This window comes from Atractosteus spatula, chromosome 3 (genome assembly GCF_055471065.1).
Source record: "Atractosteus spatula isolate fAtrSpa1 chromosome 3, fAtrSpa1.hap1, whole genome shotgun sequence".
Taxonomy (NCBI): Eukaryota; Metazoa; Chordata; class Actinopteri; order Semionotiformes; family Lepisosteidae; genus Atractosteus; species Atractosteus spatula.
Window position 1 is genome coordinate 2,105,609 of NC_142708.1, and position 25,341 is coordinate 2,130,949.

A 25,341-nucleotide genomic window follows, 5' to 3' on the forward strand; every position below is an offset into this window, starting at 1 on the left:
TTGCAGTTCTCACGTTATCTCATACGTTATATTTTTAGAATAAAAGTGTGGTAGCATGATAATGGGAACTATTTGTCAGGGGTACTGACAGCTGTACAGCAGAGGATTTGAATGTAGCAGAAGACACTCTGGCTCCAGGTCACATGCAGACGAGCGAGTCGCTTGTGTTGGAATGACAGCGGCGTTTGATCAAGGAGCTGCGTATTGTGACCAGGGAGTGAAGGGACGTGGCAGAGGTGCAGGCGGGCAGTGGAGAGATTCTCAAGCCTGGGTTGAAAAAGGTCCGTAATGTAAGGCTTTCTAAGGGAAGAAAGACAGGTTGTGCTTGTAAGGCCCAGAAAGAACTGAGGAACACTGATACCACAATCCCAGCACTCAGAGGAGTGAGTGAGGAGAACTCCGTCCAGCACTAGAGAACATGAAACCCCTGAACTCTCAACTTGCAATTGGATCAAAAACCGGGTCGTTCATGCTAACATTTCAGTAGTCACATTCCAATGATAACGAGAAAATGAGCTGACAAATCTGATGGGATAACGTACTCAATCCTTTGACATTAACTCGCCTGGGTGAGGAGAAATGACATTTTCTCACACATGAGGAATGAAGCAGGGAGGCAGCTGCAAGGGTGAAGATGGGAGGGAAGGAGGGGGGCTAGAGTGCAGAGTTGTGGGCAGCCAGCAAAGTGAGTTTTTATATGTAGGAGAGCAGAAGTGCAGCATTATGATTTGACCTTCTCCTGGACTTCTGTTAAATGACAGCGTACACTGATGATTGCGGGTTACTGTAACTCTAAAACCTTATAGGACTTCAGCTCTCCAGGATCAGGACCGATTAACCCTTACCTACTGCCTGTAACAGAGAAATGACTCTAGCATCTCAGAAGGATCGGTTTTATTGATTTGTGCTATAAACCAAAAACCAGAAAAAGTCCCAAATCAGCAACAGCACATTAATTGACAACAGAGTTTAAAGAGCTACACTCTGCTGCTTGTTGCTGCTTATAGACTAAGTTTGGGTGTCTGTTGGGATAGTTGACTCTCTATGGTATGACATCATGTTCTCTAAATCATGTCTGGAATAAATCAAACTGCTTGCAAAGAGTGTATGATTGACTCTGTTGAATAAGGAAGATGGTCTTACAATTACAAAATTACAAATTGCAGGTTTTGACCAGCTGATGCTACCGGGGTTGAGGGAACAGAATTTCTGGCGATCCTACTTAGTCTGGTGAGCGTCCGAAACCAGTCCAGTCTTCTATCGCTTCGTGTGTTTCCATGTTCAAGGTGTAGTTTTTTATTGTACTCCAATGAAAAAATTAAGATTTTTTACAGATAACTGCCATAACTCTGGGGTCTATGTCAAACCATGATACCCATGATAAAGGTCTGAGTTCTAGAGCAGTGTTCTCAGTCAGACCCCGAGTAAACATGTGTCTGCTGGGTTTGTTTCAGCTGGGGCCTTGAGACTGCTGGCCATGTGGACCCCAGTACAGGTAACCCCTGTGTCCAGCTGAGCTCTAAATCACACGCTGCTTTATTTCAGACCTTATTATAATTTTACAGTTCTTGAAAACCTGAATGTGACTTGCGCTTGGTATGAACTGTGTGTGTTAAAGAGTGGGTTTCAGGATTGCCCTTACTCAGGTGGGTGAGCTGAGCTATAACCAGCACACTGGCTCACTGTGCAAGAGTCTGATACAGTAGCATTGTCGTTCCCACCTGTGTGTGTGCTCATTGTCGACTGGGAACCAAAACGGAGACAATTCTTAATTGGCAGGTTGAGGAGAGACAGTAAGTTCTATGTGCTGAAATAGTTTGAAATAAAGCTCTTTAACTAGACACCACCTCTTTTTGACACCAAGGAGTGCAGAAAAAAAAGCCTGAACCTGCAAATGAAGCAATAATAATCCTGGTGGCTAAGGGCCCAGCTGGGACTGAAACCAGCAGACACAGCCATCCCCCAGAACCAGAACTGAGAACCAGTGTTCTGGAGAGTTCTGACCCGGTAGCTCTGATACTGGTGCATCTTTGGAGTTGCTATAGAGGTCCACAGAAGAGCCTGCGCTCTACACACTACAGTGCTCAGGAACAGGGCTTATCTTCTTCTATCACTTCGAGGAGCTGCTTGCTCTCCTGCAGTGGTGCCCCAGATGTGGGTCTCGGGGAGACGGCGGACAGCCGTCGAGTGCTGGCCTTGGTGGCGGTAATGATGCAGGGAGACAGACTCACGAACTGCACTGGGAACTTTCTCACTCTGCTACTGTACATTGAAACTCACTCACATGTTTAAATATTCCTGACACAGCTACCCAACAGCACTCAGATGTGAAATTCTGCAATCATTTCACTCTCCATCCAGACCCTGTTTTCTGTCTGTAATCCCCCAAAACCTTTTGACTTTTTAACAGTTCTCCCTTAAAGGCGCTGGTGTGTAGCTCAGTACTGCAGCACTTTCCCAAACCGATTATTAGATGTAGTGCTTCAGGCAGGTGAGAGAATATGCTTATCTTACATTGCTAGTTGCTTCACAGTGCATTTTTGTGAGCACAGATGAGGCCAGCCTGCCAGTAATTGTCTGTGCTGCATTCATTTTCTGAATGCTGAAGTCACTGCTGCTACCGGTGCTAATTCAACAGCTGCTGATAATAATTACTTTATGAAATCCCTTTTAAAAGAGAGACATCTGGATAGAGTTTTCCCACTGGAGTTTATAAATGTATCAGCGATTACTTATTGATTGTGGCCCTGGTCTAAATGCTCACATGTCCAATAACCTCTTTTTATTGGGTACCTTATTGACAAAGGAGCACTGGGTCTCTGTCAGTCAGTGCCACAAAGGTAGGTGCATTGAGCAGGAGAGCCAGTGTTTGAGTCTGGTCTTCAGCACAGTAAGAAGACTCTGTCTCCTGTGTGTGGAGTCTGGTCTTCAGCAGAGTGAGAAGACTCTGTCTCCCAGTGTTTGAGTCTGGTCTTCAGCACAGTAAAAAGACTCTGTCTCCCAGTGTTTGAGTCTGGTCTTCAGCACAGTAAGAAGACTCTGTCTCCTGTGTGTGGAGTCTGGTCTTCAGCAGAGTGAGAAGACTCTGTCTCCCAGTGTTTGAGTCTGGTCTTCAGCACAGTGACAAGACTCTGTCTCCCAGTGTTTGAGTCTGGTCTTCAGCACAGTAAGAAGACTCTGTCTCCCAGTGTTTGAGTCTGGTCTTCAGCACAGTAAGAAGACTCTGTCTCCTGTGTGTGGAGTCTGGTCTTCAGCAGAGTGAGAAGACTCTGTCTCCCAGTGTTTGAGACTGGTCTTCAGCATAGTAAGAAGACTCTGTCTCCCAGTGTTTGAGTCTGGTCTTCAGCACAGTAAGAAGACTCTGTCTCCTGTGTGTGGAGTCTGGTCTTCAGCAGAGTGAGAAGACTCTGTCTCCCAGTGTTTGAGACTGGTCTTCAGCATAGTAAGAAGACTCTGTCTCCCAGTGTGTGGAGTCTGGTCATTAGTAGAGTGAGAAGACTCAGTCTCCCGTGTTTGAGTCTGGTCCTTGGTAGATTAAGAGGTTCTGAATAAGTACTGTACATCTCAGATTAATAACTAGACTGTACACATGTAATACACCCTCAAGTTAATTTGCAGCTAAACTATTTATTACCTTAAGTCCATTCTACATTTTCACAGGGAGCCAGTGCAGTTTTTGAAGGAAAGGTGTAGAGTATTTTTCGTTAGTGTGCATGCTACTGAATTCTAGGCACATCAAAGCCAAAAGACACCCCAGTAAGGACATTTTGCCACGGAATGTTGGAGCAGTTGCCTGTTGAAACTAACAAGAAAGCTTGTTCCGGGCAGCAGCGACACTGGCCTGGCTAGCTCTGGTTGTAGGATCATGGCACCATGCCCTTCACCTTCCCTGATGCTTGCCTGGCATTTGTAATTCATTTTTCCAGGTTGAAATGTGGAATGCTGAGAGCACTTTGATCGCCTTCCACTTTAAAGCTGATTCTGGGTGAATCCGTTCTGTTCTATAATAAATAATCTTTTTTTTCTGTCTCTGTTCCTCCCTTTATGTAGTTGACAACGGTGCTGCATTCTAAAAAGTCCTATTCTCCAGTGCTGTCAGTCCTACTCTGTAATAAGCAGAAATTCATAATTGGACAACTAAGCTATCATCAAAAGGACACTCTATTAGCTTATAAGTCCATGGATTGTATAACAAGACAAACTTATAATCCTTAATGTGATTCCGCATAATTTGCAGCAGAATCTGTCCATTAGTCTGGCTGTAGCCTTTTCAGTTGTTTTAAGTGCTTCAGCATTTAGCAGGAACGTTTGGTATTTTTACACATTTTAATTTCTTTATAGTGCCGCACTGCCCCATGGGAGTCACACCCCCTCTGCAGCATGAGAGAGAAATTGTATTGATCAGTTAACATTTCACTTCCATTTTCCACGTGTCGCAAAAATTAATGAAAATGCCAGACAAAAATGTCAGGAGAGTCACAAAAAAGGGAAGAATTTAAATTCAATTTAATTCATTCTTTGAAAGGGGGGATAAAAAACAGTTAGAAATTAGAAATAAGGCTTTTTTCTGTATTGTAATGGCTCTTAAGAAGTATTGCTCTGATGGCTTGACTCTGACAGCCCAGATGAGATGTGAGTCCTCGGTTTGTGAGGTTCTGGCAGAATCAATGTCCTTCCTCACCACTCCTCATCTCCATCAGCCACTATTTCATATGGGAAATCCACAGCACAGGCCGGGTTCCTTTCCTTGGACTCTGTAACAGCCCTCATTACCTCCCTGCATTAGCAGATGCTCAATCAATACAGCACGTTAGGAAGCCTTCGTGAAGAGGAGGTAAAATAAAACAGCAAGAACATAATCATAGCTACAGTACGAAGCAGCCCACATGAATGCTTTGAAACACTGCACAACTGAAGCAGTAGTTGAATCTGTGTATAATTAGACTGAGCAATGTGTGAGCTGAGTGCGGCTAACACTTCTGGGCCATGGTTATGTGTGGTAATAATGGTTTAAAGTAGAAGACGGGCTTCCTTTGTAAAGACATGATGGCTTGATTGTCTTTGGTGAGGTGGCAGAGCAGTTTTCTCATGCAGAATTGAAAGATAAATTGTAAAGAGATCCAATTTCCAAAATCACTCTTTGACAGAAGTGGAGGGTACAGCAAGCTGTGTTTAAATGCAAAGTGTCATCTTGAAATCACCAGTCCGGAGCCCCACTTTCCTCATGAGGTACTGGGGTCACAAAAGGAGTGCTCTTGGGGCCACATTTCTGTTTACTAAGCTTTGCATCCTGGGTGTCTTTAGTGTTAAACTGAGCAAAACAGGGGAATTACTTAACATTCACATCATGTGCTTGCTGTGCCATTCATAATTACTCTTACTGAATAATAAGTCCTCTCCTTAAGAAAGAAAACTGTTTTCTTACTGTAACAAAGGCTGCGTATTAGACTGAATAACAAGGCTGGTTATGAAGCATTGATATCATCATTATTTTTTTTCAAAAAAATGTTTTTTATTGAACTGTAAAATTAAACCAGCCAACAAATTGCTCGTTAAATCCTGTATTCAAAACCAGTCGCTTACTGTTTGCTTTTTCAAACTTGCTTTGCAGTAGAAAAGGGATCTTGTTTTTCAGGGTGTTCTGACATGTGATAAATTAATCAGAATGCAGAATGGAAAAGGCAAGTATGGTTGATTCATGCATTACAGTCTTGTATTATAGAAATAGTGTAAGTAGCTCTTGACCACAGTGTGACTGGGTGCAAGAATATCATTTCAAGAGGTGAGCCGTGCTGATGAGATTGTTCGCCTTTTCCTGGAAAAAAACCCGTTTTCTGTCTAACCCCTGACACCCACTGAAAGTGGTATCGACATGGGAAGCGGGCGTGTTCTTCTCAGTACTCTTGTGCCAGCCATTTGTAGTAACTCAAGGTAAAATCACTGAGACCGGCCTGCACTTTCATCCTCACCTTTTTTTCAAAGGCCCATCCGGCTCATCTCTCCCAATATTCTCCAGCCAGTCCTGGGAGCTGAGCTGTAGATGTACAGTACAGTATGGCCTCCTTAGGGAAGTCTCACTGGTAGGTTAGCACAGGCCGTACACAACACCTGCTAATGGCTTCTGTCTGCATCTGCACTGTGGTGCTTTTCCTGATACAGCAGATCCCATGGTTGTATGTTACTCATGTGAAGCTGGTTGTAATTTCCCCCTCAGATGTCACCTGCCTCCACCTTTGCAAAAGCCTTCTTTCATCTCTTTCAGAGCGTTTTTTTGCTGGCTCAGCCTGCACCATGTTTCAGGCGCTCTTACCGGCTACTTACTGGGACATCTGTTTAAGGTTCTGGAGGCAGCGACTCTAGAAGACAGCAGATGATGAAAACGGCACAGGCAGCAGACGACTCTCATCGTAGTTTGGTCACGTCCCGTTGTCTGAGTCCCAGCCCCGGACTACTCATCGTTTCAATTAGATACTCCCAAGCACACTTTCTGTTCTAACAGGTTGTTGTTATTTAATCTGTTCTTATTCGCTTTAAAACATCCGTCCGCTGGCTGTTCGATATTAAGACAAGTGCTTTAAAATTGTAATTAGTAGAAATTCCTATTGCGCAGGATTATTTGATTGTCAATCTTCCTCTCAGTTTAGGGTTTATAATCAGAGATTGAGGAGTGGGCTCTTCCTCTTTGAGCATCCAAGCTCTTGTTTTGCACCCAAGCTGTATTTCTGTATATGCGTCTGCTCTGGGGGAGCGTGTTCTTAATAAGGATTTTTGCACAAGCGGGTGAAATCAAGTAAGGTTGTCCCTCTCTTTGGTTTACCCTGGAAGGGTGTGGCAGAGTTTATTTGCAGCCAACGAGTGGGATTAAAAAGATCCTGCTTCAGAGGGATAAGCCTCTCCTTAGCATTTAAAGATATTCAATTAAAAGAGCTTGACTTATATCTCATGTTCCTGATTTGTTTTCTTTTGTTCGCCTCGTGGAGCTCAGAGATCTGCGATTGAGAAGTATGTTCTTTGCGGTGGTCTTTACAGGCTCTACAGGCAAAGCCACAGAATAAGATCCAGACAGCCAGCTCTGGTCCATTCCAAGTCCCCAGTCTTCAGGGTAACTTCAGGGTAACAAGGCTGTCGTCCAGGATACCCAGCACCAAGGCTGTGGAACTCTCCCACCCTCTCCCAGTGACCCACAGTCTGAAGGAGTTCTGGTCTCCTATGGGTGCCCAGGCAGCCAGCCAGCCTGTGGGGCTAGGGATAGGGAAACCAGTGCCCAGGCACGGCCAAGACCCTGGGGGTGACCACTTAGCCGAAGGGCATTCAGGATGACCAGGTTTCTGAAGAACTGCGATGCAGCATGTCTTATTCCACACGCGCACAGAGAAGAAGCTCCCGTCGTCCTGCGGCGGTCACTCCCTCAAAAAACATGGAAAACTGGGACGTCTTTTCATCCCGGCTTTTCAGTTTTAGTGAGGTATCACCTTCGTACTGGACGGCTTGGCGCTCATCTCTCGGTGCGATTTCCTCCTACACCCAACCCCCCCGCAGCGCGATGTGTTATTGAGCAAAACAGATGCATTAGGCACAGATTAAGTCTGTTGATTTTGTAATAGTTTTCATGTAATTAGCTTATCCTCGGCCCAGTTGTATCCCAGAGTTCGTCGGGTGAACTTTCCCAGTGTGTTGTGTGTACACGCACTCAAGCTCAGCGCACAACAGAAGTCTGTTGTTCCTATTCAGTAGTGAAACTACCTTCCCGGTTCCATTGTCATCTTCTCATGATCATCATCTTTCCAGAAGCCGCGGTTTAGACATTAGCTCTCCCAGATAGCATCGATATAAATAATTAACTCCCTCAAACTCGCCCTACCGATTCCAAATTAGTAACTGTGGCCTCTCTGCTGGTGGTGGTGATAGGAGGCAAGGGACTGAAGTTACCTACCACATTTAGAGACGGACGAGGGTCAAATAATCTCTTTGCCTTTATACCTGAACACCTGCAAACTGAGACCTGCTCTCATTCAGCTTCTGAAGAACAGGCCCATTGTGGCAGGAAGTGGTGTTTGTTTCTGGGGGAAAATTACGCCAGTTCTAGATATGAATGAAAGACAAGGTTGTTATTACTCCTGGGAGCGTAGGGCTTACGGCTTTTTTTAGCAAACAAATTTGCTGTAACTTTATCTGTAATTGAGTCCTGAGTGAGTGCAAATAGACTGCACATTGTTTGGAGCAGGAAGGGAGAGTAAAAAGGGGTTTGTTTGGAACAGGGAAAGGATATGTGGCCTTTATGTTTCTGAAGTAGGACTCTTATCAGTGGTATAACACAGACAAGGGAGCCACTCCAGCTGAAATCGGAGTGCCTATCACCTGTTTTGTGTTGGACTAAATTCCACCTTTTGAAAAGGGAAAGAATCTCTTTCTATACATATATATGTCACTCATATCTTGAAACCTCAAGGCTCTGTAATAAAATCAAAGAATGCTGGACCTTGTTTTGGAAAGCCTCATTCTCACAAGTCTGGGGGATGGCTCTGAAGTGGTGTCTCCCCTTCGAGCAGATCTCCTGTGGTGACTAACCTAACCCCCCAACCTTTCAACTTCAAACTTCAGAGAATTCTGAGCTTGAACAATAAGCGTCCGTTTTCACTGAGGGTTTCTGTGGAAGTGTACCGTTACAGCTTGAGACCTTAGCTTTGCTCACAGCATGGTGAGAACCTGGCTTTCACCTTCCTGGGGGTGATGTGACTCTCAGGGTTTCTGTTTCTGTGAAAGGCTGGGGAGTAGCACAACTTCAACCAAACTTCAGAGCAATAATAATGCAGAATACAGGACAGTCACTCAAGTTCTTGTCTGGAAACACATATCTAGGTTTCAAAGAAATGACTTGTTTAGGATCGGTTTCTATGTGTGAAAATTGCATTTAAAAAAACATTTTGGTTTCAGTCGTAAAAACAGAAGGAACAGGTTTCTATGATTCTAAGAGATGAGGAAGTGACGTACCCATGTTTCATTATATGTGGTAAAGATGCCTACAAAATAGACAAAGTCTTACCTTAGTATTGGATTTACATTTTAATAACTGGGTTTGTAACATTTCATTGAAAGGGACATGGTTAGCACTCAGGGTGTTATTGCACTGGTACTGATGGGCTTCTTCTCAACATCAAAGACAAATACTCTGAAGTGGAAATAGTAATCAGGCTTTATGTTAATATTTTGAAAAATTATGCTTAGATCATAACTGCATATTAAGCTGTAAAATGATTCAGGAGAAACTGGACCTAGTTCCTGGAACAGTTCTTAAAACAAGCCAGTAGGGGGCACTACTACACCACTGAATTCTCAGTAAGCTTTGCAAAGGTATGAACCGCTCGAAATCCGAGCACAGTCAGCAAGCAATTTAAATGAGGGTTTCTGTAAAACCATCTGCTTAGGTATGGAATTTATTTTGTAAAAATGTCTTCTCAATGTATCATCCGGACTGTTTATTTTTTGTTGTTGTTGTACTGTCCCTTACATGTTGTGTCGTCAACAAATAATTAATAACTGTAGGCTTCATAAAGATACAAAAAATATTAAAAATGAAATATTTGTTCCACAAAATTTAGCATGTTACTGTTTACTTCATTTTGATATGCTTATATTCCCTGAGCCCTTTACTAAGGAATCAAAGGTATTATTATAGCCAAATTGAAAATATATATATATCAAGAAATTACTGGTAAGTTTAAACTCTCTTCCTTCTAAAGTAGATTTAAAGTTATTTATTCTTTAAAGTTATTTTAAGAAATTATCATAACAATTGCTTTACATTTTATTGCACAAAATTTATGTTTACAAGTTTAGCATTTAAGAAAAAACTGTGTGAAACTGAAATTGAATCTTGGGAAATCCAGTTAAAAAAAGATTTTCTTGTTCACAAACATCTTTAAAACCAGAAACATGATTTGAAATGTCTGTTTTTAAGGTTAAACTAAGATAAAAAAATACATTTGTCGAAATAATTTCTTATGGTCTATCAACATTTCAAATAGGGGAAATAAATTAGAGAGTAAGTATAAAAATGTACCGTATAAGTAAAGTATTTACTGGAGTAATTTTAAAAGCTTTTATTGATGATTAAACAAAAGATAAAGCAATGTGCGGTGAGCAGGTGCTTTGTGTAGTATTTTTTTACCCCTGGAATGGTGAGATATATGTTTTTATAATTTATTGCATAAATGTGTGACACACGATCAGTGGTTAGTCTGACTGTGGAGACTGTGGAGGGTGTTTTTTGTTTTGTGGGAGAGGAATACAGAAAAAAATAATTGGTGTTTTTCTAAATACTATACAGGTACAGTATGTGAGAAATGATCACATTTAAAATAGTCACCTGTGCTTCTTTTTTTTGTGGTAGTCCAGGGTGGCTTGTGTTTGTTTCAGTGCAGTTGGTATAAAACTACAATAGGCTGGCCACAGAAAATAATTTATAAATCAATATATTCTGTATGTATATATGAGTATATACACGCAAAGCCCTGGGGAATTCCTCTGCAGGCGCCTTAAAGGTCATTCAAAAACAGTCATGTAAATATAAAATCGAAAAAATGAAAAAAAGTTATACAAATGTTAGTTAAAATCTAGACAAATTGATTCTGTTTTCCTTCCTTAGATAATCTATTGAGAATCACATTTTTTTTTGCTTTCCATGCATACAGTATATATGTGCTGTACATCTGAGCTACGCATAGGACATGTAGCACATGTATGCTTTATAAATAAAATATAAATTATGTATACTATATAAATAAAATACCAAAATCCTGCACTTTTTACAGTCCTTAATTTTAAACATATTCCAGTAAGCAAATACTTTTAACGACCACTTTCTGGGATGAATTCGATTTTAAAAACATGTGTTGCCATCAACAGCAATGATCATTTTTGTATTTAACATTCTAACAGTTATTGCACTAAATAAATAAATAAAATAAGTGAGCATGCTTTCGTCTGCATCTGTATTGATGCATATTGGACTTTGTTACAATTTACAGTCATCTTTGAAGTTAGTTTGCACCAGTTGACTTAGATTTTGTTCCGGTATGGTTAGAGGAGTGGTCACTGAGATGGTGTAATTTTTCTGGTTAATTTACGCACGCACTTTTTACAGCAGGATGGATGGATGGCTCAGGAGTAAATTAAGCGGCACGCAGTTTGAGGACAAAAGAAAGATGTAAAAGAACCAGTTCTCCTGCCGTGTTCACGTGCAGAGATATGACATATATACTGTATATGCAAATAATGGAATAGTCCCTTGGCCAGCTGTGGGGGATAAGTGTTAGAGTCTCGACTTTTATCTTGTGCTATTATCAGTACAAGTAGGAGGAGCAGCTGCAGTATGGTTATTAAGCAGTAACAGTACCAAACTAATGGATGAAAAGTGTGGCTGTTTTATTCACAATGTAATTGAGCACAGTTCTGGGGGCTCAATTGTTTGTGGTTAGTCTCGTAACTACCTGGCTGCACACCAACAAAGATCACACATGTTTAAAAAGTCTTCATTATTCTCCCAGCCACATATCTTCATATCTCAGCCCCCCACCCTCCTCTCGCTCTCCCCGGGCTTTTATTAAGCCACTTTATTTCTCTCTGATGTCTATGATATGGTCCCTTGAACTCGGAGAATAGCCTGAGCTGTTACAGGCACAGAGCCTTACAGACTTATTTCAGGCTTTGCTGCCTGTGAATGGGAGCAGGGGTCACTGCTGGTGGGCCAGGGTCCTCTGGTTTCTCCCCTGCCCGTCCGCCGCAGCCGAGAGCTATCTGTCAAATAACCAAATGGAAAGGACTTGATCTGCCGACAGTTTAAAAACCCACAGACAAGCAGAGAAGAGCTCTCGCTCTTCCATCACGGCATGTAACCTGAGCGTGAGGCAACTCTCAAAAGCCACAAAAAGAAAGAATGCAGGGAGTAATTTGGATCAATTAGGTTTCTGTTCGTTTGTTTATGTTGTTGTTTCGTTTACTGATTTCACCTAGAGAGTGGTGCAGTTTAAATTTTAAAAAAAGCTGTAAGCATTCATGTAAGTTGCATAAGGATCCTGGCACAGTTCTAAAATTTTAAAAAGCTATGCTGTTGGTTTTGTTGGAAGTTTCTTCTTAAATATGGCGAGTGAAATTTCTATAAGCTATGCTGTTAGTTAGTTTTGTTGGAAGTTAGTTCTTAAATGTGGCGAGTGAAATTTCTATATTTTTAGCAGCTTAAGTATTTTCAAATGTAACTGTCTGACTTTTTTCTGCATATTACTTCAGCATCTTAATTCTTATTTACATTATCTGAGTAAAAGAGGGACTCTGCATTTTCTTAATGTTATTCTTTCTCTGCTACAGTAAGTGTCAAAATAATAGTAATATTCCCCAATTTTGGAATTATCCTGGTATGAGCAGGATACTCATACTCTATCCTGCAGTGTAGGAAGCAAATTAGTTCATCTGTGGGAAAGCAAGTAAACCCTAATGGTAGACTCAAGGAGGATTGTAGAAATTGCAAAATTGTCACAAAGAGAATCATGTAGGCAGGATCTGGAGAAAAGCAGACAGACAGGTAGACTTCTGACAGCTCATGTGTGTTTGCAAATACTGATAAATTATTTAAGATTACCACACAAATTCCCAGACACGGCACTATTAAAAATCTCAGCACAACCTCTTGCAGCATAATTTTTGTTCTCTTGGCAGACTTGGCAGGAGTTCTGCGCTGGACATGGCTATTAAAATAAAATATTTGCTTGGAGCAATATGTAAATATACTGCCCAGTTCATTTTTAATGTATTATTTATGCCTTTGTTTGTGAGTGTGTGTGTCTTACCAACATGTATTAACACGTTTGTGTGCCAGGATGAAAAAATAAAGTTTTAATAAATATTCAAATGTTCGTTCGTTTAAAACCTCAATAATTTGACGGCTATACATAGGTTTTGTCCCTTGATGTTCTGTATTTTCATTGCTTTCCAATATCACAGTGAATATTCATTTCACGTGTAACGTTATATAAGGAGCAGTTCTTCGTGTATGACAAGTGACACATGATATCTGTCCTTAGAGAAGTACATACTGTGCAAGTACCCTGTTTGCAGGTGTGTATATATATGGTTTCATGTGTGTGTAACATACAATAATTATTTTCGGAGTCCATTGATTGTGCAGATTAACCAGTAAAGTAAACCTCTGTATAGACAGGAATTCAGTGGTTATGTGTGTGTGGCCTATTTAGGAAGGCTGGGATATTACAAGTTTATTTAATCCATGACTAATGTGTTCCTTACAACTGAAGTCCAAACTACATCAATATTAATAGGCCTAAAGAAAAAGATGTGAATTGGGCATCATCTTGGCACACGCAGATTTGTCCAATTTCCTTTTCACCTGAATATTTTCCTTTGTTGTGTTACTTCCCGTTTTTAAGAATTTAAACTTTCTCAAAATGAGTCCGGATGCATTGACTCACTCCTTTTGTTATCATTACACATGAACACAATGCTGTTTGATGCGCCGGATTTTGTGTTTGCAGCTGCACACCTCGTATTTGCTGTTTGGTTTAATTGTAACAGTACCCCGCGTCTTCAGACTCCCTGCGGGGTGGAAACTGCTGAAAAAGAAACTTTGGAACCCGCTCTCCGGAGAACTGGCGCAGCACGTTAGGTGGGAGACTCGGCAAACGGTAGCTGTGGACGAGGGCAGTGCAGGAAGTGCTGAATCCCCGAGCGTGTGGATTTGTCAGTCAGTTCTTCCTGCACCTGATATTCTCATTTGATTGACAGCTTGGCCCCGGCTTGAGTGACATCTTGCTCTCTGGGAATTACGAATTTGAGGAAGGTAGGAGGGTGGGGGGATGTAGAGAGAGCATCCAAATGTGAGATAATAACAGACCTGTAGCTTTCTGCTACAAAGAGTGAGAGGGCCCCAGCGCTATTCTAACCCGGGCACTACACGCGTGGGAAGGCTGAAGCTGATGTGTCAAGCCGTGTGTCCCCAGAGCCGTGCCTGCCGGGCGGTCAGGGAGAGGGGCTGTGAGCTCCTCTGTCGGGCAGGGAGCTGCAAGGCCGCTGGAGAGGCTGGGTGGGTTAGCTTGCAAGGAGGGATGGATGGAAAACGGGAACTAAACACAATGGGAACCCTGCTAGGACACACCTGCCTCCTCTCCCTTCCTTTAAAGAAAAGACGGAGCTGCGTCGGCGCCCGTTTGAAAAGATTGATTTGGCAGGGTCGCTGCGCCCCGGAACTCCACAGCAGACGCTGGAAGGAGCGCAGGCTTCTTTGAAAGCCCCGGAGCAGAAACGTCCTGTAACTTTAAGGACAAATAACTTTGGCGGACGAGAGTGTCGTGGTCACAGAACAAAGCACTGTAGAAGCACCCTGAGTCTGCCCCTCGTCTCCTTCTGTTGAGCAGATCTGGACAGATGGGAGAGTGGCTGAAGCCTGTTCCTGCTCAGTGCGAGTGGGTAGAAAGTAACTGATTTAAAACAGCAACAACAACAAAAATAAAAACGTTTCTTTATCTGGTTGGGTAAACTCGGGGATATGATTTTTCACCAACGGAAAAAAGGGTCATCAACTGAAGTAGATCGAATGTGAGTGTTTTGAGAAATTTACACGGAAATTTAATTAAAATGCAAGCACTTACAGTACGAATTTTTCTAAACATTTCAACAGGTTTACTGTACATTTACTGTAGTATGTTGTTTTTCAGATATCTAAAAGCAGTGATTCTGTTTGCAGTATTGAGTGTGAGGAATTAGGGGGATCTGCTACTGATTGGTTATGGAGTATTTTGTAAGGAACAGGAGTTATCAAAATTAAAGACAAACATTTTAGTTGAATGTATATAATTTACTGTTTTGCTTTTAAAAGGGGTTTTCTTATTAATTATACACATTAAATATAATTAAAAGATATCATACAATTAAATTAAAATATCTTTAGTCCTTAGATATTAAAAATGACAAGTGTTCAGAATTAATTTGCCTAATATTTTTTTCAAGCTGTGCTTCTTACACCATAAACTAACACACAGGTATTTGGCCAGTATAAATTAATCATCATGAAATCACAAATTGATTACCAAATTCATATTGTTCTCATGAATCTCAATTAACGTATTTTTGCACAAGATTTTTATTTTATGGAATCCAGCCTAATGAAAAGAAACAGAAATTCTGTTTTGTAAAGAATAATACAATCCAGAGTGCATGTGGCCTGTGCAGGTTATTTTCTCCAATGTGGAGATCTTGGCACTTACACTAGTAGCATTTCTCCAGCAATTGGATTTACAAAGAAAAAAAGCTAATTACTGCAAGCGAAGACATCTTTTTTTTTCCTTGGGAAATATTTTCATTAAGGAAAAAAAGCCTGAACATTTGTGCTTATCGCCAAGCTTCTCATTACATTTAACTTTTGAAGTCACCTTTGTAAAAAATGCTGGAGCAGTTGGCCTCAGGGAGTGTCTGTGGAAGTCTGGACGTTGCTGTGCAGGACTGTCCACTGGAGAATCGCTGGAATTTTATCTCTGCCTCACATAGTCCATCGCCGCGGCAGACTCAGAGAAAGCAATTAAAACCAGTGGCCTGCCTGCCGTTTCTCCTCCTTGTGACGATGAAATCGCAGGGAAACTGTGACAGACTGTGCGGCCCAGAAAGTTTAGCTGACACAGGTTTGATAGTCGGCCCTTTGTTATAATACATTTTTAACCACATATTAAACCTGCTTTAGGTCACAGGCAACCTCTTGTCACGAACGTAGCTTGAGTCATGAAAGACATTTTGAATTTCAGTTCTTAGCTGTCACTTGGCCATTTTCTTCTGTCTTAAAAGTATGTAAAGACACACCTAAGATGATTTGTCACTATCTGTGAAGCCAAAGCCCGTACTCTGGGTTCTTTCAAGAAACATGGATGCGATTCTCGGCTCAGTTAGCTAGAAAGTTCCATAGAACCAGGTGGGCTGAATGATCCCCTGTTTGTAAGCTGTCTCTTGTTCTTGATTTCCTATAGGCCTTTCTTGTGCATGGCCAACATGTGCACGAACACCAATGAAATTCTGAGTTTTTTTAAAATATTAAGTTCATCAGGTGAAGGCTTGTTTCGGTCTCATCATAGCACTGTAAATCCCCTTAAAACGCCATCTCAACGTCAACAGTACAGAATCGTACGCTTCAGGGCACTTTAAGAGTCTGTGCTATTACAGTCCACTGGTATACCACAGTGCTGTGTACTGAGCTCGAACACAGGAGAGGGCAGATTCTGGTCCCTGGGAGAGGGCTATGAGAAGACCCTGCCCTCTGAGCTGTTGTTCTTTTTGCATTCACTTTTAAAAACCCACACGCACGTACAGCAGGTCTAAATCCTCCCTGGACCAGGGCACTCGGATAGGAAAATGGCTTTTTTCTTCCTGCTGGTCTTGTTTGTTTTGCTCGTCCTGTAAGTGAGGTTTCAGGAAGCTCTGCCGGGGTCTCGTGTGACTCCCGTTTGTGAGGGGTGACACGGGGAGGTGATTAATGAGACCCCTCCTCTCACGTCGACCTCTGGGGGCCATTCCGCTGAGCAGCGCACTGGCGGGGTCAACCGCTCGCCCTACTCACTCTCTCCCTGGACCGTCAAGGGCAATTTCACCCCCACTGCAGGACCCCTGTCTGGACTGGACCGGACAGGAAAGAGGGACAGTTGTCTCCTCCTGCATGACCAGCAGGTCCCAAAGAGTAGAGATCAGGACAGTCGTGTGCTGTGGTTTCACCTGCAGGTGTCTGGGCTTCTGTCTGCCAGGGTAGTGCTTCTTATAACCAGACAGTGTTTGAGGTAGGAGCTAAAATGTCCAGATTATTATCTCACACGCAGACTGGCCTGGCGAGCTCGACGTTCTTCTGAAACAGGTGCAGCGGTGGTGTGCATGTTCCGGGTATCTGCCGTATTTTATAACCACAACACTACTGTCCAGTCACATTTAGGGGCTCTGCTTCCGAAACTCCTCTTACTAAGGCTCTGGCCCCAGAGCAGCACCACATGTGCTGTAAGTGTGATATCACGGCTGAGACAGGCCGGATTTCAGTGCTTCGTATCCCCTGGAAAGGCGCTGGAGTTCTGTTCCTCGCACAGCTGGTGGTTTGCTTCAACGGGTGGCGACTGGGCATCGTTTTTTCTGTCCCTGCGGCCACTTGTCAGGCCCAGTCATTGAGGGGGCATCGTTTTAGTGTTCAGGTGTGACCATCGCGGTTCTGCTCCACCCTGCCGGTTCGTCCCGCAACACCTGGGGCGCGAACCCGGGTCTCCGGTGTAATGCAATAGGGAACCAGCCGCATGAGCTAAAGGAGACCTGCCCCAGCCCAGGCGGCTGAGGTCCCTGCTGTGCGCAGGGAGGGCGGCGACGTCACCGTGTCCGAACTCGCTCCGCTACACTGGCCCTCAGCACACTGGGGCAGAGGCCCCGCTCTGCTGGCTGCGTGTTGGGGTCGTCTCGGAGATCCTCCCAGAGTTCCTCCACAGGAAGGCCGGAGGAGGTGGACAACGAGAGCGCTCACACGCTGCCTTTCTAACAAGCTCCAGCGCGGTTTCCAAGCTTGCGAATTCTTGCTCGTACGTCCCTCAAATCGGAGCAGAAATTCTGCGTTTATGGCCGTGCTTATTTTTCCTCTGTAAAATGTAGATTCACTGTCCATGTTAATAAATCTGTAAAATGTGTCTGAGCAGCGGTCTCATTAATTAGGGATTCTGAAACAGATCCGAACACAACCAATGCTGTTGCACTACAGGTGATTAGAGCTGTTTGTGCGGTTACGCGACGTCCAGCCTCTGCGCCGTGATATTTCAAGTGCGTCACGTGTCTTTGGGTCTTGTGCCACCTCTGGTATCGGGGTCAGCTTCCCTTCCATGTCTGAAACTTCATAGCTGACGCTGTCTTTTATGATAATAGAGACATTGCACTGTTTATTCAAGTGGGGAGAACATCATCATCACCTCACGTACAGAGGGCCCAATATCTGAAACATGGCGTTTAATAATAATAATCATAATACAATAATAATAATTTAAGCTTTATTTATATAGTGCCTTGAAAAGTAATTCTCAAAGCGTTTCATAGACAAGTATAATAAAGTTCAAAGAAAGGGAACAGCAACAAAAGTAGGAGATAAAATCAGCACAAAGAAGCGGAAGGGTTGCTAGTGTCCTGTAACAGCCGATGCAGAGGGGCGGACGGAGCTCGGCTCAGGATAAGCCTGGACGCGAGGGAAAGCGGCTCTCCTCCTCTCCGTGGCGGAGGAGCGGGTGGGAACGGCGTCGGGACCGGGGGTTGTCCTGCGGAGTCGGCTCAGCCCTTCTTGTGTCTGTCCCTAGGTCTTCCTGCTGGCGGTGTGGAACTTCGAACTGTACATGGTCCCTCTGGCCCTGCTGCTCGTGCTGCTGTGGAACTACATCCTCATCCTCCTGGGCAAGGACACCCGGCAAGGTGACATGGTGAGTGGCGGCTTGTGCCCCCCCTCCTTCTCCCAGGGACCCAGGGGCCACACCACAGTGCCTTGTGGGAAGGTCTGCTGCCTCCGAAACCGTGACCCCTGCGCTTTCCCCAGCGTGCCAGCGGACGATCCGAAGGACTGGAAGCTAAGCAGATTAATGCTTTTTGTGGGACTGAAAGAAAAAATGGAAATCTGGGGAACATTAAGTTAAAATCACCCACCACCAACCCCCCCATGAGCCTCCAACTTCCCTCAGTTTGGTCTCGTAACTCGCGGAGCTATCCATCAAACAGCCAAGGCAGTTATTACACCGCGTCAGGGCAAGTTATTGAAATAATTCTTACAACATTTCGGGCTTTATGGCCTCATGCAATGCTAGTTAAACGTGTAGTAAGCTAAAGAGTATTTGTGTGTTTTTTCTTTTGAATTTACAGTACATTCCATGTCCACACGTTAGTGATTTTTCATCTCAGTGCGCGAAAGTGAGAGAACAAAAGAGATTTGTTTGTTTTTTTGGGCTTTGCAAGAATTTGTGTGCTTTTTCCGTGAGTCAGCTGTCGGTGGAAAAAAAATATCCCTGTAGATGTTCAACAAGACCATTATTCTTGCGGGTTACGAACGAATGTGGGATCGCAAAAAAAAATATTATCCAAAAATATTATCCATATTGCAAAAAAGAAAGGCAGTGAAGGAGGGGGAATAGCGGCTGCAGTATACAGTAGTGCAGGTCACGCCTGGTCCTTTCCCTGGCCTGCGAGTGCGGAGTTGGTACTGTAGGCGTCCAGGACCGGCACTGCTACAGCTGCAACACCAGGGCTTCTAGGAAACTGAATACGAACAGGACCTTCAAATGGTACAGTAAATACTGTACACTTAGTCGGAGAGAATGATGTCTGAGTGTACCAGGCCCAATTTCTCCTTCCCAGGTGACACTATATTCTTACTATAGAGAATGCTCTTGGAAGGTTCATGCTAAATTTTGTTTCCATTTTTTTTTCCAAACCTGGCGTTTGTACTGTTGATTTACTGAATTGGCTTTCACCGTTGCGTTGAGATAATCTTCTTTTCTTACTTTGTACTGTAAGTGTCCTGTCGTTTTCGCTTGCTCTCCACCTCTGTGCCGGCTCTATACTGTACAGCTCAGCACTGACGGGGACAGGGCTGGGGTGACTGGGGTGATGCGCACCCAGGCTGCGAAAGCTCACTGACGACGCTCTTGAGTCAGACAGTGAAGGAACCTGCTTTAAATCTGGTATCTGGCGAAAAAAAACAGTAAAGCCGATCTGTTAGCTGGCGTAGAAGCTGTTGAGAGTGGAGCGTCCGTGGAAAACAGGCGCGACCCCTCTCCTGCTGGACGCGACAGCAGCAGTCCAAGCGCTGGCATCTCTGCCCGGAATTAAATAGAAATTGATACATCGTAGTTACACATTTATTTTTTTCCCTTTTCTCCTGTGCCTCTTAAGACTACTTATAGATTTGTTTTTCCATGTCTTTCGAAGCTGCGTACATTTTTTTTAAACTTACACAAAAAAATCATCGCGTCACCTAACGTCGGACCTTAGTTATACTGTACATTTTACGAGTTTGACCGTTGACGTTTTTTTGTGGTTTAATACTGATGTTTATCCATATTTCACGGTAAAGAAAGTAAACGTTTTGGCGTAAAACACAGGATGATGTTCCGGCGCTGCTGTTTTATTTGGAATTTGAAATTTAGGAATCTGAAAAACCGCTTTTTATGTGTGGTACTACACTACATTTTGAGAAACTGTCGCGTAACTGCTGTACGTATTTCTCAAAAAAATGAGTTTTTCAGCCTTTCGCATTCATTACATAAATGTTATTCTCGCGTTTATAAACTTGCGCACACAAAAACACACACATATATATAGCATGTAACGTGTGTTTAAAATTAAAATATTTCTCAGCCTCTGAGACCTTAACGAGTCGCCTGGTTGTGGCAATACAGAAGGGTCCGTTTAAAAATGGAGAGGATTTGCCTTTAAGGGTGACAATCAGTCGCTCACCTGTTTTTTTTTTCAGTAAAATTTGTCAAAACAATGTCATGCAGACTTTTTCATTTTTAATCATTGGGATGCACCTTTATGAAACTGCGAAGGCATAAACCAAACTGAAATGCGAGCCTTTCCAGGAGCAAAGTGGTGATTAATTTTAATAAGCAGCCTTGCAAAATGGGTTTTAGGCCCCTAATTAAGAGACCACATTTTTAATAATAATCTTAATTTTTCATGAATACACAGTTAAAGAATTGGTACTGATATGTATTAGATAATGGTGGAAACAAAAAAATGTAATTTTTCACGGCTGTATGAATTTAAATAGGGCATTATCTTTACGAAACAGGATTCATGCAATTTAGCAGTAAATGAGAAATGGGTACTCTTTAACACGGAATGTGGCAAGTATTTTTAACTGTAGGATTCTCACAATAACCATCAAAAATACGTTTAACATCAACATTGGGCTGTCATGTACTGCCTGTGAATGAAGATATTACAAAGTAAACCACTGCTTTGAGTTTCCAGACACTGGGCAAAATAAGAGGAACTTTGTTAACTAATTCCATTAAACATTTGTGCAATGCAGTATGTGCAGAGACTGTAATTCCTCATATACTGTATAAACAAAGCGGGACAGCCAGAGACAGACTCTTCATACTGTATTAAGTGGGTGAGACACAAGTAAAAGGCCAAATGAGTTTTCAGTGAGTCTGGGGAAACCGCACGCCGCCTTGTCAACGAATGGCAGGGCGTGTCATTCTGTGACCTCACCTTTGCACCACTCTCCCACGCGGGCGTTCGAATCCCACACTTGCCCAGACCTGCTGCAAGGCACACTGGGAAATGTGTTCCTGCAGATGCCTTGTTATGGAGTCCCGCCAAGGACAGCTCAAGTATTGTCTTTGGGATTTCTGTCCCCCTGGTTGACCAGGCCCTGGGCTTGTGTAAGTCTGGGTGTATAGTGAGTGTAGAGATACCATTCTTTGGCAGAATACAGCCGGAGTTTTCATCTGACACCACGTTACTCCGTGACTCATATAGTTAGGTTTAGTTAAGTTTTAGTTGAGTTACGTTAAAGTTGTTACACTACACTAGGTCGCTGGTGCCACCCAACTCTCGAGTCCTGGGTTCGATTCTGGATGAGGATGCCTTCTGCGTGGAGTTTGCATGTTCTTAATGCGACGATGGCTATTGCTCTGAGCGACTCCTCCCACTTCCCTGCTGTCGGGGCTAATCGGTGTCTCTTGATTGCATGTCCTCTTCTGTGTGTGAGTGACACATCAGATCCACATCCGTCCCGGCCAGGATAGGCACCAGCACTGCACAACTTCGTAGGATGAAGCGGCTCTGGACAGAAGACGTTTGGACCAACTGAACTTATTTATTGATGGCTTTGAAGGTTTTCGAACACCGAGGAAGCACGATTAACAGGGTAGTGCCTCGGAACTCCATTGATACGGGTCTTTCTGCAGTGTCAGCGGTATCAATCGACTGGGTGTCCGTATTGCCCCTTCTCTTTCTCTTTCTCTCTCTGCACTGTACGGACAGAAAGAGAAAGAGAAGATTGTGGGTGTGTTTAGGATGAAAATCTCTTGTTGATTTCTTCACGGTTAGAGCCATTTTACTGCTGCTTCTCTAAGAGGGAAGCTGTGATCACAAAGCGCTTGTCACACTCGTGAGGTGAGCAGTCTGAGTGCTGAAGACTCCTGGTGTGGGGGTTCGACTGGCTCGTTGGCCGGGCGTGTATCTGCGAGGTCTCTGTCCGTCGCCCTCGGCGCGTCGGTCTTCTGGAAGGGGACGTTGCCTGTGCGCAAGGCATGGCAGCATGACACCGAGTCCCAGTGTCTCGGCCTCTGAGCGACTGCACTCTACACTGTGAGACTGCGTCCTGCGCGCACGAGAAGGGCGGCCTCACTGTTTCACAAACATGACTCACCTTCTAACCCCGGGAACAACATGACCATCTGACAGTTCCCGAAAGGTATAATCATCTCGCTGCTTCATTATTGTTCCTCCTGTGTTATCATGTCCAGGTGTGGTGTACTATACAGTATGTACCTCTTTGTAAACTGCATTTTTTTCTTTTGCAAACCGAAAGAAATGATATTTCTCTGCTCCGTAGTTTGCCTCTACAGAGACGAGAAATCTAAAATTTCTTTGAGAACTTGTGCAACAAAACCATGTTCTCTATATTATCCTTCACTGAAACATAATTCTACAACGCCCTCCCGTCTCTTTTGTGTTAGTCTAGATTGCTCAGACAACACTGCAAACAAGTTCCTGTAGATGGAGACATTGTTTGCAAAAAATGTTTTTTTTCTGCTTGAAACAATGATGTGTTTTCTTACAGCAGGAAACAATACATATGCATGTATGTATTTGTTTTCCTTGCAGTTATAAAGACACAGCTGGGGGCTGTGCTATTATTAACGACTCTATTATAACCTTTGTGATCTGGACGATGTGTGTGTGCGCGCATTTCATCCGTTTGCATTGAACTAAAGTGGTTACAGTTCATTTTCCATTAAGGTCCAGCGATAAATTCGCTTGTCTTCTGGACTGACAGCAAGGAACCAGGGAATGGCAGGCAGATAGTTCAGAGCGAGGTTATGAATATGGCTAGCTGGATGTGAAACACATGACTATGAGGACTGTCATTAGCTGCCTTCCTTCTTCCATTGCTCTGCGTTTAGACGACTGTAACCACAACAGACAAGGGGAGTGAGCTCCAGACTAGGTCCTTGTGAGGCAGGGAGAGTTACAGTAAACAGACACGGAGGCGTCTGGTTCCGATTAAATCCAACAGACTGAAGAGGAGACTCGTTTTCAGGAGTAATTAAAAAGGAAAGTTAGTTTATGATCGACCCGAGGAGGGGGGAGTTCAAAAAAATTCTGCTCGTTTGTGTTGCTGTTTTGCTTTGGGGGAATGAGGGAGGTTGGGGATGTACTTATGAAAGATTTGCCAGAAGCAATTGCAATCAAATATTAATTTATTTGTGAGATTTGGTTATTAATCTGGTTTTTAATGATGTTATTCACCATTCCTTTTTAATTGCTGGTATCAACACAGGGATGTGTGTGACGATTTTAACAGAAGAAACGCTGTCAAAACAGCTGTGGTTGACAACCAGGCCTGCGTACACATGTTCAGCTGGCACATGCTGACATCAGCACTGCTGCACCTGAACCTTGAGCCCAGGAAGCTGTGGGTATGATGCAGGGCTCTCACCACTCTCCCACACTGCTGCCTCAGAGAGCCTCACTGGCTCAGTGTTTCAGCTGTCTGAAGATGAGCTGGTCTGCGCTTGAACTTTTTCCTATCCCACCCAGAAGAACCACACCTGGGTTGAAATGAGGCAGTTTTTCTGTGAAGTTTTCTCGATTGCCCCTAAGAGACAGGCAGTGGTTTCAGGTTCTATCTCTTCTGTGTGTTCAAATTCAAACATTTAAAACAGCAGCAACAACAGTCATAGCAATTATTATTATTATTATTATTATTATTATTATTTTCCTCCCCCTCCCCCTCTATGAGTGGCAGCTGTTCTGATCTATGAGAATAAATAATATTTAATTTGATCCGTTACCTTGGGAAGGGAAGTTGGTCTAATCCATAAGTGTTTTTTACACTATATCAGAAAGTGCTTCTCAATCTCTGCTACTCACTCCTGACAGTGTGAGCTCAGCCTGTCCTCTCTGGGCAGCCAGGTCTGCCTCTGTCCAGACTCTATGTCCAGGCTGTGGTCACTGAGCCTGTCCTCTCTGGGCAGCCAGGTCTGCCTGTGTGCCCAGTATCCATGGCCAGGCTGTGGTCACTGAGCCTGTCCTCTCTGGGCAGCCAGGTCTGCCTGTGTCCAGTTTCTATGGCCAGGCTGTGGTCACTGAGCCTGTCCTCTATGGACAGCCAGGTCAGCCAGTGTCCAGTTTCTATGGCCAGGCTGTGGTCACTGAGCCTGTCCTCTCTGGCCAGCCACATCTGCCTGTGTCCAGTTTCTATGGCTAGGCTGTGGTCACTGAGCCTGTCCTCTATGGGCAGGAAGAGGAGCACAACCTGAAACCAAATTCCACTGCATCCCCTGCGGGGAGTGGTGGGGGAGGGAGGGAACGATCATTGGGTTTTGTAAAACATCCAACTATTAGCATCTGCACACATGTGAATGGTGGGAAAACATCATTTACATTGAAAAAGTCTCTCTCCTTCCAAACCATCTCTGTGTTTCTTTTTGTAAACATTTCCATTGTGTGGCACATGTGGTAGGAAGTGGTTTACATTGCTCTTGGAGAACTTTGTTTCCTCGCATTCCTCTCCAAGGCAGAGACACTGGTGACTTCTCTTGCCTAGACAGCCCTGGTGCTAATTACTGTACCTCAAACAGCGAGCAAAATCAAACCATTGTGTTTCTCCAAGGGTCAGTACCCGGAAAGCAGCGGTTTGCGAGTCTCAGATGAGAGTATAGTGAAAGAATCCCTCTCATAACTATAAAGGACCTTCTTACGTTGAGGTCTGCTAATTAAAGCAATGTTGTGCTGTTGATGGAGTCCGTGTGTTCCTATTGTGCGCGGCATGACCACAGTCTGCCTCTGGATCAAGGAAAATCCAAGACAATCACTGATATCCTTTGTGGTGCAGGAATTCCTGAGTGGTGGGGCTCAACTCCAACCTGTACTTACGAGATTTGTCTGAGAGTCCCCAGAATCCTGCCATTTCTCTGCGTGTCAGCTCTCCTCCTTGGAATGATGTCATAGCGTTCGTTATTTTTTCCTTTTTTTAAAACAAATAAGAACATACAGTAGAGGCTTCGAATTTATAAAACAGAAAAACACAACAAATCTTGTATTTGAATTAAA

General features: G+C 43.5%; 1 protein-coding gene across 3 annotated transcripts in view; it reads left to right on the forward strand.

Annotated features, from left to right (window-relative positions):
- Positions 1–25,341, forward strand: part of mctp1a (multiple C2 domains, transmembrane 1a) — a 215,668-nt gene that overhangs the window by 139,023 nt on the left and 51,304 nt on the right. For all 3 annotated transcript variants that reach the window (XM_088910243.1, XM_088910244.1, XM_088910245.1), the window contains one exon: positions 18,357–18,476. In XM_088910243.1, the coding sequence (XP_088766369.1) occupies positions 18,357–18,476 (120 nt within the window). The remainder of the gene's footprint in view (positions 1–18,356; positions 18,477–25,341) is intronic.